The sequence below is a fragment of the Hydra vulgaris genome, chromosome 15 (assembly GCF_038396675.1).
Source record: "Hydra vulgaris chromosome 15, alternate assembly HydraT2T_AEP".
Taxonomy (NCBI): Eukaryota; Metazoa; Cnidaria; class Hydrozoa; order Anthoathecata; family Hydridae; genus Hydra; species Hydra vulgaris.
Window position 1 is genome coordinate 813,276 of NC_088934.1, and position 14,741 is coordinate 828,016.

Consider the following 14,741-nt stretch of genomic DNA (forward strand, 5'->3'; position numbering starts at 1 on the left):
TTGTCTGACAGCAAACTTGGTGTAAATGCGGTGAAACAAATTATGAATTTGAACTAATTAATTACACATCAATTCATCAAGCACGTGAAGTAAATGCAGGTGGGGGCGTTTGTATTTATATCCACAATTCAATAAATTTTGTCTTACGTAACGATCTCTGCATCAATGAAACAGATAGTGAGTTTTTGTGCATTGAATTAGTAAATTCAATGCACAAAGACTCACTATCTGTTTCAAAGCAGAAAGAAACACAATTATAAATACTACTTATAGACCGCCATCTGGAAACTTAAAAAAATTTAAAACTCATCTTAAAACATTTCTAAACAAAATTATAAATAAAAAAAAACATATTTATATGGTCGGAGATTTTAACATCAACCTGATTAACTATGCCTCAAATATTAGTGCTAAGAATTTTATAAACACTTTTCTACAAAATAACCTTATCCTAACAATAAACAAATCTACAAGAATAACAAATAGGTCTTCTACTCTTCTTGATAACATCATAACTAACAACTTTTATAATAACCCTCATTACACAGGTATAATACAGACCGATATTTTGGATCATTTTCCAACATTCTTAGCTACAAATAACCTTTTAATAAACAATATTTCCACAAAATCCACCTTAATTTGGCAACAGATCAATGAAAACACCTTAAAAAAATTTAAAAACTGTTTACAAGATTGCGTTGATTGGGATCTAGTACTGCAATCAAATGATGCTAATAATGCATATGAATTGTTTCTTAATCAATTTTGCAAACAATATGAAATAGCGTTTCCAGAAATAAAAAAAAGTATAAATAATAAGTCGCTCCAAACTCCCTGGATGTCTAAAAGTTTACTAAAATCCTCAAAAAAAAATTATAAAAATATATTTGAAAAAACCAAAAAATATGTGGAATGTAATTAAGGATTTAATTGCAAAAAGTAATTACAACAAAAGCACTTAAATAATTACAAAAAATTGTTTAATTAATGGAAAGTTAGTTTATGAAAAATCAATTATAGCTGAAGAACTAAACAACTACTTTGTTAATATTGGCCCAAATTTGGCCTCTAAAACTCTTAATAATTCCATTCCATTCGATTCATACTTAAAAACTTATAATAAATTTACGGATGAAACTGATTTAAAACTGAGTGAGTTGAGAACTGCTTTTAGCAGTCTCAAAAGTAAAAAAAGTGAAGGTTTTGATAGAATTAGTGTCGGTATTGTAAAATCAGTATTTGACGTCATTTAACCTTCTTTATTTCACATTTTCAACCTCTCATTAAAGTCAGGTATTGTTCCTGATAAGTTAAAAATTGCTCGTATTACACCAATTTTTAAATCTGGAGATAAGTCAAATATTTTAAATTACAGGCCTGTATCAATATTACCATGTTTCTCAAAATTGCTTGAGAGAATAATGTATCACAGACTTTATAATCATATAACTGAGAATGATAAGTTGTATTGCAAACAATATGACTTTAAAAATTAACATTCTACTGAACACGCAGTAGTTGAAATTTCCAATCAAATATCTAACGCCTTAGATAATGACTGTTTTACATTAGGAGTTTTCATTGAAGCTTTTGATACCGTAAATCACTATATTCTAATAACAAAACTCGAAAACTACGGAGTGAAAAATAAAAACATACTTTGGTTGAAAGCTTATCTGACAAACAGAAAGCAATTTTTATACTATGATCAAACAAATATTATTCCATACTCCATAACTTACGGGGTTCCTCAGGGATCTATCGTAAGACCCCTTTTATTCCTGTTGTACATAAACGACTTATACTTATCAACAAATCTTTTAGACCAAATTTTGTTTGGTCTAAAAGATTTGTTGATAAGTATAACTAATCTTTTTTTTTCTCACAGAGATGTTAAATTACTTTTTAAAATAGTTAACGAACAGCTATGTAAAGTTAGTAAACGGTTTGAAAGTAATAAACTTTCACTAAATGCGGATAAAACAAAATATTTACTTTTTCATAAAGTAAGTAAATCTGAAAATATTCCTCTTAAATTACCAGATCTTAAAATTAATAACACTTTTATTAAAAGAGAATCATTCATAAATTTTTTAGGAGTAAAATTGGATGAAAATTTACAGTGGTATTCACATATAAATAGTATTGAAAAAAAATCTCAAAAAATATTGCAATGATGTTTAGGGCTAAAGTTTTTCTAAATATATCATCCCTGAAAAATCCTTGTATTATGCCTTTATCCATAGTTATTTGTCTTATTGTAATATTGTGTGGGGTAGTACTAACCATGTAAAAGCTAAAGAAACTCTGCAACAAACAAAAACATTCGTGCAGAATAGTATTTGGAGCCGACAGAAGTGTTCCTTGCGAACCACTCAGAAGTGTTCCTTGCGAACCACTTCTACGTGTGCTCGGTGTTTTAAATGTGTATAAACTTAATTTAAACCAAGTTTTAATATTTATGTTTGTAACAAAAAATGGATTATCTCCAAAAATATTTTAATCTTATTTTAATAAAATTAACCATAAATACTCAACAAAGTTTTCAGATAACAATATTATTGCTCCACAATATAAATTAAAATTAACTTCCTATTCAATTAAATACCGCGGACCTAATCTGTGGAAAAAGTTTCCAGATATTGTTAACAATAAACAGACTACATTAAAGCAATTTAAGGACGAATCAAAACGATTATTATTATTCATGGATATATTCAACTTTAAATGTTTATTTTAAACTAAAAACAATCATATAAAAAATAGATTTAATTGTATCAGTGATTAATATAAATTAATACAAAATATTTAAAATAAAAAAAATATATATAAATATCACTGATGATGTTAATAATTTATCTAGTGATTATATTAATTATGAAATTTAATTTCTTGTTTTCTCTTATCCTCAAGTAATTTTATTTTTTTGACTTTTTTATTTTTTATTAATATATTTGTTAAACATTTTAGCAATTGTTTTCAACACTTCTTAAAAAATATATATATATATATTATTTCTAATTATATTAGTTATTTTCAGTTTTCATTTCTATTTGTTGTTTTATATATATTTTTACGTTACGGTAATGTAGAAGTTATTGCTATTGATTTTTTTAAATGGGGCTCGGCGATAAGGCTTAATACGCCTTCTTCTCGCTCCAGCCAATAGTTTATATAAATGTATTTGCAATGTAAACATTTTTAAATGGCAAAATAAATAATTTCAAAAGAAAAAAAAAAAAAAAAAAAAAAAAACAACGTGTCTAAAATAGCAAATGATAAAACTTAAATAGACAAATTATAACAATCAAAATATAAACTTTGCTCTAACTAGCATAAATAAGTACCCACAAAAAAAATGCAAGTAAACATTTTACAACTGATTTATTTTACAACTGATGAAACTTACAGTGTGATATTGCATGCCACTTGTCTAAAATTAATATCTAAATCTAGCTCTATGTAAACATAGCTGCAACTAACCTAAATAATGATAACTAATAAAAGATATGTTAATATTTTTAATTTTACAGTCGTCCCCCGGTTAACGAACTTAATTCGGAGTACGAACTAGTTCGTTATCCGAAAAGTTCGTTAACCGAAACGCGTTTTCCCATAGGCCGCCATTAAAAAATTTTTAATTGGTGGATTTTGCCGAAATAATGGGGGAAAAAATTCAAAAAATTGTCCAACTTGATAAATAAAATAGGCAAAGGTGAAATGATTGAAACCTGATATTTATGCACTTTTAAAAATTGAAACAAATTGAAATTGTGCATGAAAATTGCTTGTCAAAGTTTTAGAAAAAAATAAAAATTGAACATGAACATTGCTTATCAAAAAATGAAAATTCAACAAGAAAATTGCTTGTCAAATTTTTACCAAAAAATTGAGAATTGAACTTGAAAAATGCTTGTCAAAATTTTACGAAAAAATTGAAAATTGAACATGAAAAATCCTTGTCAAATTTTGAAAAATCGCAAAATCGAAAAAATCGCAAGTGGGAAAAAAACCTAGAAAAAAGCACAAAAATGCATGAAAAATATTAGTGAAACAAGAAAAGAAAAAAATGAAACAACAAAAGCACACCCAGCACAACCATTCACCTCCCAGGCTTCCATGACACTCACAAAACTGAGGGGGAAATGCTGGATGGCGCGCCCGACCTTCACGCGCGTGTGCACGCCATTTGGCGGTCCCGGTTCGTTAACCGAGTTCCGGTTCGTTAACCAGGGGAGGATTTTGGGCAAACTTTCGGTTCGTTAACCGAAAGTTCGCTAACAGGGGGGTTCGTTAACCGGGGGACGACTGTACAACTGATTTAAACTTATATCGTAAACTACAACATGTCACGTTTAAAATAGAAGAATATACAAGAATATATACAAGTCATATAGGTTATATTATAGAAACAATTGTTCAACTAACCCCTTAGTTATCATATAAAGCAAATGGATAAACACAGTTTAAGTTACACTCCGTTATTTGTAATTTTGAAGGTTGTTAAACTTATTTTAAATTTTCGATATAAAGTTTATATAAAAAATTTGCTATATAAAGTTTATATAAAAAATTTAAAATATAAAGTTTACATAAAAAATTTAAAATATAAAATTTATATAAAAAATTTAAAATATAAAGTTTATATAAAAAATTTAAAATAAGTTTAACAACCTTCGAAATTAAAAAAAAGCAAGTGGATAAATACAATTTAAATTACGCTTTATTTAAATAGCTTTTATTCACATTTAGTCGAAATGTGAAGCTATTTAAAAAATGGCAAATTAAACTTACTTCAACAAACGTTTTATATACGACTTAAATGTGGTTTGAAAAAACGCCTTCAAAAACTATATCATTTATAAATAAAGAACTATAATATATTGACAAATCTAAAACAAACAAACAAGGTTTAAAAATATAATCTACAGAAGCAGCACTTTATAATTTTTTATGGAAACCGTTTTGGAAACTTTTTAATAAAAAGTTTAGTTGTTTTTTAACGGGTTTGAATATTTAATCCGATGAATTAACGAAATTTTGAAGAATCCGTTTAAAGTTAATTTTACCCCGTTGGTTTTGTGATTTTTGGTTACGAATTACTTCGTTAATTTAACAGAATAAAGCAATCCGTTGTTCCAAATTGTTTTTAGAGTGTAAAACTAGTGATAAAATTAACTACAATATTTTTTTATCAAAGTTTTCAAATTGCTTGGTGCCCCGGCCCCAAGCAATTTACTCGAGCTACAGTGATTATGTGGTTTAAATAAATGAGCTTCTTCAAATTCAACAAAAAGTAAAGCGCAAAGGTTTTGCTGGGGAGCTAATTGATTTGATAAACATGTTACGGGATGAACAGAGGCAGAATGAGGAGAGGAGGCAACATTTTGACGATTAGTTTTATTTCACATTTTTGATTCTGTGATTGGTGGACTCACTGCTCGTAGCCATTCGAGACATTTTTGCTAAATTCTTTTTTTTTGTGGGAATATTAAAAACTGTTTGAACCAGAAATCAAGAGTGCCTGCTCCCATTTTTTTGCAGAAATATTCATGCGACGAGACTGAAAATGAACTGACTTAAGAATTACTTCATATGAAACAAATTCATTTGGCAAACTTTGGAGAGAAACCTCTTGTCTCATTCGGCTTTTTAAACGAAATTTCTGAAATAAGGCTGGGGGGACTTTTCAAAAAAATGTAGTGATTGCACTGCGTTTCTTTAATTCAATAATTGAAGCTCTTCAAGAACTTTTTGCGCAAGAACAAACCAAAGATCTTGCTATTTTAAGTAATAGGTTTCAATTAGTTCAAAACATTGACTTCATGATGTGATTAAAGAGTTTGTTAAAAATAAGCAAGAAAAATAACATTGTACGACACAAAAGCTGGACTACTTAATTATACTTATATACCAGCAGTATAATCAAAAAAATTGAGCAGGCTTTTTTTTTTTGGAAAGAAGGGGGGACCAAATTGAAGGATACTCGGGGCCCCTAAATCCTGTGCACGGCCCTGGGTTGAAATCAGGTTAATTAATCAACATCTGAGGTTTGACGTGAAAAATATGAAGAACTTTAAAAAAATGGCTTCAAAATATTGACCTAATTTTAACATTGAAAAAACGGAAAATGCTTGTTGGGCATGTGATCACTTTTGACTATAAGAAATAGGTTCATCAAAAAAAAGTTATCTAGATATGTTGGATATATAGTTCAACTTAGATTTGAAAAGCTCTTTATTTAGAGTCTCAAAGAAGAAACTAATAGATATCATTCTAATGCATCTATTTGTACTTCATTTTCCAAATGATTATAAACAATGATCAGAAAGTAAATCAAGAAACTTTTTTTGAGTATTCTAGCTGCAGTTTTATAGAAATATTGACTATAGCTTTTAGGTTATTTATCATAACCTGCGCAAGCAATCTTTCAACCTGATAATTAAATCTACCACTACTTTGGTTAGTTTTCCTTAATTTAATTCAAAAATATATATTACATTTATTAATTAACTAATTTGTACAAAATTTTATAATTCGAAAATGAAATAAACAAGCAAACATAAAATAGAAATAGAAATTTTATAAAAGTCCAAACATTTGCATTACGGTTCGGTAGAGCACAAGCTTTAAAAAATGTGTTTTTTTTTTAATGAATTTTAAACTCAAAAACTCAGTTAAAATTTAAATTTAGTAAAATTTGAATTAAAAAAAAAACATCGTTCTTTTGGTTGAATTCTCTAGAGTAAATTACTTGATGTTTTTCAAATTGTTAAGTTTACATAGTATATTAAGTTTTGTTCACAAAAACGTTCTCTTAATATATAAAAATACTGTAACATGAGACTTTATTCAAAAACATTTTTAAAAGTAGTATAATTTTATAATTTTTTTATATTAAAACTTTTTAAACCTGGACTTAATACGCTAATAAATAACGCGTCACGTTTGAAAAAATTGGAAAAAATTTAGTAAAAAGTTAAAACTTTTTACTAAAATAAATGATATTAAATTTATTTTAATTGAGAGAATAAGTTTTTATAAACTAACCATGCGTTCATTTTTAGAAGTTCAACCGTTTTCAGAAAATTTATTTTCACGCGAAAAACTACTTCGTGAATTTCGACTTTTTTTACATGGATCAAACAAGTCAATTTTAATATTATATGGAATGTCCGGTGTTGGGAAGACACAAATTGCAAGAAAGTATTGCGAAATTTATTATAACTTCTACAAAAACTTTGTTTGGATAGACGCAGCATTTGGAAAGTTACAAACCTCAATGAGAAACCAATGTCAACTATTAGGATTCGAAGTTCATGACACGAGAGGTGATTATTTGAATATAGAAGTGATTGTTGAAAAAATTCACAACCATTATAAAAATGAAAAAATTTTGTATATTTTTGACAATGTCGACGATGAAAGTGTTAAAAACCTGACCATGTATATTTCAAGAAAACCAAATTCATTTACGTTGATTACTTCCCAATGGAGAGCGTGGTCGAATAACGTAAACAAAATGCTAGTTGATGTTTTTACTTCAGAAGAAGCAATCGCTTATGTAAAAAATAATATTAAAGAAAACGCCGATGAAAATATAAGAAACCTCATTAAAGAACTTGGTTATCATCCGTTCGCTATTACTCAGGCAATAAAATATATAAATATTCATAGAATTTCGATAGAAAAATACGTAGATCGATATAGATCGAAACCAGAAATATTAGACAATAACTTTCCAACAGAAGAAGAACCAAAGTCTGCAATAAAAGCAATTAACTTAGTTTTAACAAAATTAGAAAAAAGTAAACATTTTCCATTTAAAATATTAAACTGTTTATCTCATTGCGACTATCAAAACATAAGTAAACAGTTTATAATCCAAATTTCAAAACAAATGGAAATAAATGAAGAATATGTAATAGATGAAGCCGTTGGGTTACTAATGAGTTATTCTTTACTAAACTTTGATGATAACAAATATTCAATGCACGAACTGACACAGCTGACGTGTAGATGTTTTCAAAATAGAAATTCAACTACAAATACGTATTTTAGTTTAATTGAAAAATTATTTAGATTTGAATTGAATGAAGTAAAAGATCACGTGGATTACGGAAACTATTTTGTTTTCCATTTTATCTGTATGTTTCGCACTAACGGAATAAAAATTTCAAAAACATTCCATAATATGACGACATCTATTCAAAAATTATTAGTATGTAAAAGTTTATTTGAAGAAGCAATCGAAATATTAAAAAGTATTCAAAGTTTTAATACGGAAACTTATGGCGAAAATAATAAATTTACGCTTTATACAAAAAATAATATCGCAAGATGTTTATACGCTATGGGAAAATATAACGAAGCTTTAGAAATTTATTATTCTGTTGATAAAATACGAACTGAAATTTTAGGTATCAACCATCCATATACAATGTCAACAAAACATAATATCGCAAACTGTTTGAACGCTATGGGAAAATATAACGAAGCTTTAGAAATTTATTATTCTGTTGATAAAATACAAACTGAAATTTTAGGTATCAACCATCCAGATACAATGGGAACAAAAAATAATATCGCAATCTGTTTGAGCAAAATGGGAAAATATAACGAAGCTTTAGAAATTTATTATTCTGTTGATAAAATAAAAACTGAAATTTTAGGTTTCAACCATCCAGATACAATGAGAACAAAAAATAATATCGCAATCTGTTTGAGCAAAATGGGAAAATATAACGAAGCTTTAGAAATTTATTATTCTGTTGATAAAATACAAACTGAAATTTTTGGTATCAACCATCCAGATACAATGTCAACAAAACATAATATCGCAAACTGTTTGTACTCTATGGGAAAATATAACGAAGCATTAGAAATTTATTATTCTGTTGATAAAATACAAACTGAAATTTTAGGTATCAACCATCCAGATACAATGTCAACAAAACATAATATCGCAAACTGTTTGTACTCTATGGGAAAATATAACGAAGCTTTAGAAATTTATTATTCTGTTAATAAAATACAAACTGAAATTTTAGGTATCAACCATCCAGATACAATGTCAACAAAACATAATATCGCAAACTGTTTGTACTCTATGGGAAAATATAACGAAGCTTTAGAAATTTTTTATTCTGTTAATAAAATGCAAACTGAAATTTTAGGTATCAACCATCTAGATACAATGACAACAAAACATAATATCGCAAACTGTTTGAACGCTATGGGAAAATATAACGAAGCTTTAGAAATTCTTTATTCTGTTGATAAAATACAAACTGAAATTTTAGGTATCAACCATCCAGATACAATGCGAACAAAAAATAATATCGCAAACTGTTTGAAAAATAAAGAAAAACAGTAAACAAGTTGTTTAATTATTTGAATATTATTTTAGTTTTATTATATGTAAAGTGATATTCTTAACTTATAATTGACAAACATTTTTCTATAAAAGTTGTAGAACTCCGTTCTTAATTCTTATAAAAAATTTTTTAATATTTGTTATCATTCGTATAGCACATTTTTTTAAAATAAAACGAAAGCTCATTTAATTTATCATTTATTTACATGTTATAAATTGTATTTATTATTGATTATAAATTAAAAAATGAAACTAATTTAAGGTTTTTACTAATTTTGGTTATTTACTCAAATAAATAAAGTATTTAAATTAGTTTAGTTAATTTATAAAAGTCTAAAGTATTTTAAAAGCAAAAATTTTGTTATTGCGTTATATTTATATGTATATATATATATATATATATATATATATATATATATATATATATATATATATATATATTTATATATATATATATATATATATATATATATATATATATATATATATTTGTTAAAAGTATATTTAAATGGTGAACCAAAGAATTTGATTCCCTTAGGAATTATAATATAGAATGTTTAAAACAGTATATGATACATTTGTAAACTCTCACGATAATAATTTTCTTTACGTAAGTGTTGATGATTTAATTCTTCTATTCTTATTAGTTTAAATTAGATAGATGTTAAATAAAATTTATCATCGTTTAAAAAATTAATAACAATAAAAATATTGTGATCTTAATAGATTGCTAACACGAATAAGAGTCTTTATTAAACATGCCGTGTTTTGAGATTGATTTCGTTTAAAAAATATCATTACATTATGGACATATTTTGCTGACATTTATATTTATTCTGTATAAATGTTGCAGTATGTTAATTTCGTATATGTGTATATATATATATATATATATATATATATATATATATATATATATATATATATATATATATATATATGGGTAATTCCATTTTTAACTTAGGGTAAAATAGGGCAATATGAGCACCTTGGTAATATGAGCATACTTAAAGATTTTCATATATGTAAGTGGTGAAATTAAAGCTGCTTTGTATCTTTTGAGTCAACTTTATGTGGTGATAACAGGAATCAGTACACTTAGCGAAAATGCAGTAATTAGCGGCCTGTGGCGTCCCGAAGAGAAAGGATAATTAGGAAATTATTGTCTATAAACAATAAAATAGCTTTATACATCAAAACTTCTCCACTTTATCCTGTTACATTAGCTAACATATATAACATGAATTATAATTTTAAGTAGTTATAATTTTCACATTAAATGCTATAGGGGAGACCGGGGCATGTTGGCCCACGGGGTAGGTTGGCCCATTCGAGTTTATTCAAAGGCTAGACGCTTTAACTAGCTGGGAATCTAAGTGAAGGTTGTTAGTAATTCAATCCTTTTTTCAAAAAAAAATCATATTTATCGGACCATTTTTGAGTGTGTAATGCCGTTTTAATAATTTTTCATACATCAAAGTAAATTTTGAAAAACTTGTTTAACGTGTTTATACTCACTGACGTTTGACAGTACAGCATTATTAAAATGCCATTTTTAAAGGTTATAGTGTATGGATTATTTTAGTATATAATGTTCCACAAAATTAGTTGACAGTTTAAGGCGAAAGTTGTTCATACTCTAAACATGACAATGGGGCAGATTGGCCCCATTCAACCGGGGCACGTTGGCCATGTGGCCAACTTGCCCCGTAGATTTTTAAAATAATTCGGGTAAATTTGTGACGGAAAAACTGTTTTTGTTATAAAAGTATTAAAACTTGTAAAACATATTAGTTCAGAAATTAGCCTCATAAACAAATTGGCATTTGTTTTTATACGTTTTTTTGGGTTTTATACGTCGATTATAAGAAAATATCACTGGAATGCACAACCCTCGGAATTAGGAAAAATGAGGTCGGCAATAATTTGCCGACCTTAAACACTTTCAGGTCGGCAGTTAGGTCGGCATTGCCGAATGCCGACCCTAATTCCGAGGGTTGAATACATTAGATTTAAATTTAAATAAATTATCTCATTATAAAATGTAATTTTATCTTAGATTTACATATGTCTAAACTTAAATATTGTATATATTTATATATTTTTATTACATATATTATTTAACATATAATATAACTTATATATGTAAATTTGGTTGATATTTAAACTTTTACATACTAGTTATACTTAAATATATAAATTTAATACTTTTTATACAATGCACTTAACTTTTCATGCTTAACACTTTCATGCTTAACAACTAGTTATACTTAAATATATAAATTTAATACTTTATACAAAATGCACTTAAGTTTTCATGCTTAACACTTAAATTTGTATATGATGTATAAGTTTAATATGGCATGAGTTATGTAAATTGTTAATGATTAAAAGTAAATAAATATTTTAAAAAAGAATAATATAAAATGTAATTTTTTAAATATATAAGTATGCAGGTATATAAATAATTAAATAAAAAAGAAATACTTAAATACAAAACATGTAATAAAGTAATGTACTTTTGGTTTTTGCATTTTTTTTAGACCTACCTAAAAATAGTACGAAATTATATTTGCAAGTCACAACGTGGAAAAGTGTCAGAAGAAACAATGTTCGGAAGATTTTGCATATCTAAAAGGTTGCCATCTACATCTAATACTTCAGTTCAAACTGAAGTAGAACTTGATTGCCAAGTTATTCTTTCAAATTCTAACAATGATAATTAACTTGAGTTTGATGTTACTGCAACAGTACATAAACCTAATGCAGAACATACGCCTGATAACGCAGCTATAGGGAGATTTATCACCTAAATTAGATTAAAAAAAAACCCTGGCACAAGTTTGGCTATGCCAAAAGATTTCAGGTATTTATATTTTCTCCAACAAGTTTGAATATAGTTTAGTACTGTAATTTATTTAAACATTTTATAAGATACTTCAATATAAAATACTGCTTTGATATATTTAAAATTTTGAATTTTTTTAGAGACTGGGACAGATACTTAATATGATTTTAATGTTTACGTCTAATGGTAATATGTATTTTATATTTCCTTAGGTATTTGAACCTGAGCAGGAAGTTTTTCTTGAAGAATACCAAATGAAAGCAAGTGATTTTTACTATGGTCCTTCTGCTAAAGAAGTTCGACGGTTTGCTTATACATATGCTGTTGCTTGTAGCAGGAAAATTCCTCACTCATGGATAGAACTTCAATCTGCTGGTAGTGATTGGTTCTCCGGATTCTTAAAAAGGCATCCAAAGGTTTCTATTCGCTCTCCTCAAGCAACAAGTTTAGCTCGGTGCACAAATTTTAATAAACATAATGTAAATTTATTTTTTGACAACTTAAGCAATGTTTTGAATAGGTTAAAATTAAGTGCTTCAGACATTTGGAACATTGATGAGACTGGAATCACAACAGTGCAGCGGCCTGATTGTGTTGTTGCACGTAGAGGCTTTCGCCAGATAGGTCGTGTAACATCAGCAGAAAGTGGAGCTTTAGTGACTATGGCTTTGGCGGTTAGTGCGATTGGCATTAGCATACCTCCATATTTTATCTTTCCCAGAGTTAATTTTAAATCTCACTTTATTCGTGATGGACCAATAGGATGTGATGGATCAGCACATTCTTCAGGATGGATGACAGAGACAAATTTTCTTAAATATATCAAACATTTTTCTATCCATGCACGTTGTTCCAATGATCACCCTTGTCTGGTAATGATTGACAACCACAGTTCTCATCTTGATGCAGCAGTACTTGATTTTTGTAAAGAAAATGGTATCACACTTTTATCTTTTCCAGCACACTGTGGTCATAAATTACAACCATTAGATAGAAGTGTTTATGGTCCTTTTAAAAAGTTTGTGAACTCAGCATGTGATGCATGGGTTACTGTAAACAAACGACCTATGACTATCTATGACATACCTGGTATAGTAAAAACAGCACTTCCTAATGCTATAACTCCAAGGAACATAGTTAGAGGTTTCCAAGCAACAGGTATTTGTCCATTTAACAGAGATATTTTTCCAGAAAGTGATTTTTTGCCATCATATTTAACAGATAGACCAGACTCTAACACTAAAATGTCATCTGTGGATTTTAGCATCACTAAACAAACACCTAGAAACGAAGTTTCATCTGTGGATTGTAAACAAAAATTCAAAAAATTTAATTCAAGTGAATCAAAATCTAAGAAAGGAAATTTACCAGATTTAGACAGCACATCAGGTGCTACTCTAAACTCTTGTGAGGCCTTTTGAAAAAGCTCAGCCGAGAAAAAACAATTTAAATAAGCTCAGAAATCGGAAACGAATTTCTGCTATATTACCTAATAGGGTTAGGGTTAGGGTTAGGGTTAGGGTTAGGGTTAGGGTTAGGGTTAGAAAAAGCCTTATTATTAAAAAAGCCTTGCAACAGGCACAGAAAGCAGCAAAAGAAAAAAAACAGAAGGGCTCAAAAAATAAAAAACTATTTTCTATCAAAGAAGCCGGTCCAAGTAACTCTAAAACAAGCAGGATTTTTGCCAGTCAACCTGTAAAAGAAAAACGCAACATAAAAAACAAAGATGGTAATGAGGAAGATGTCTTGTGTCTTAGTTGCCTTCAAACAGCCTTCAAGGTGCTGTGTGAATACAGTGTTCAAGCTGTCAGCGTTGGGCCCATGTGAGTTGTGTAGAAAAAGATGCAAAGGGATTAGATTATAAATGTTTATACTGTTGTTAACTAAAATGTTATTGTTGTATTTTGTTTTTACTTCTTTTTTTTGTAGTTTATTGTTTAAAAGTTGTTTCAATTTCGTTTTATCAAGTTATAAAGTTGTTTTTGCTCAATGAGCGTTTTCTCACTTCAAAATCTGCCATAAGGTGTATGTGGGCCAACCTGCCCCAATATTTGGGCCAACCTACCCCGATAACGGGGTAGGTTGGCCGATATGACCTAACAAAAACAGTTTTTAATGTGTTATAAAGTTATTATGAACTTTTATTAATTTTTCCGGATAGTCTAAGGACTAGTCAACCTTTTTCCAAAAAAAAATAAACTAAAAAACAAAAAGCTAAAAAATTACACATCAAGGTAAAAAAAGCGGGCCAACGTGCCCCGGTCTTTCCTACACCATTTGTTACACCTTTCAAATTTGCACCATTGTCATAGCTCTGACCTCTTATGTTTTTCACTGACAAACTATTTTTTACCTGAGTGTCAATAATCTCATTTGATAAATCAAGTTTCGTCGAACCTTAAATTAAGTGAAATCCAAGAAAACTTTTATTAATGTGAATTTTGTTCTTATTCTCTACATCGACATATCGAACCAGCATTGACGTTTGCCCCTGGTGACTGATATCTGGTGTAC

General features: G+C 28.2%; 1 protein-coding gene across 1 annotated transcript in view; it reads left to right on the forward strand.

The window, feature by feature from the left end:
• LOC136091491 (uncharacterized) overlaps nt 1–9,394 on the forward strand; it is a 36,038-nt gene extending 26,644 nt beyond the window's left edge. Inside the window, exon 3 of the mRNA XM_065819113.1 lies at nt 7,071–9,394. Within this exon, the coding sequence (XP_065675185.1) occupies nt 7,071–9,379 (2,309 nt within the window). The 3' untranslated portion in view covers nt 9,380–9,394. The remainder of the gene's footprint in view (nt 1–7,070) is intronic.
• Nucleotides 9,395–14,741: the final 5,347 nt, after the last annotated feature.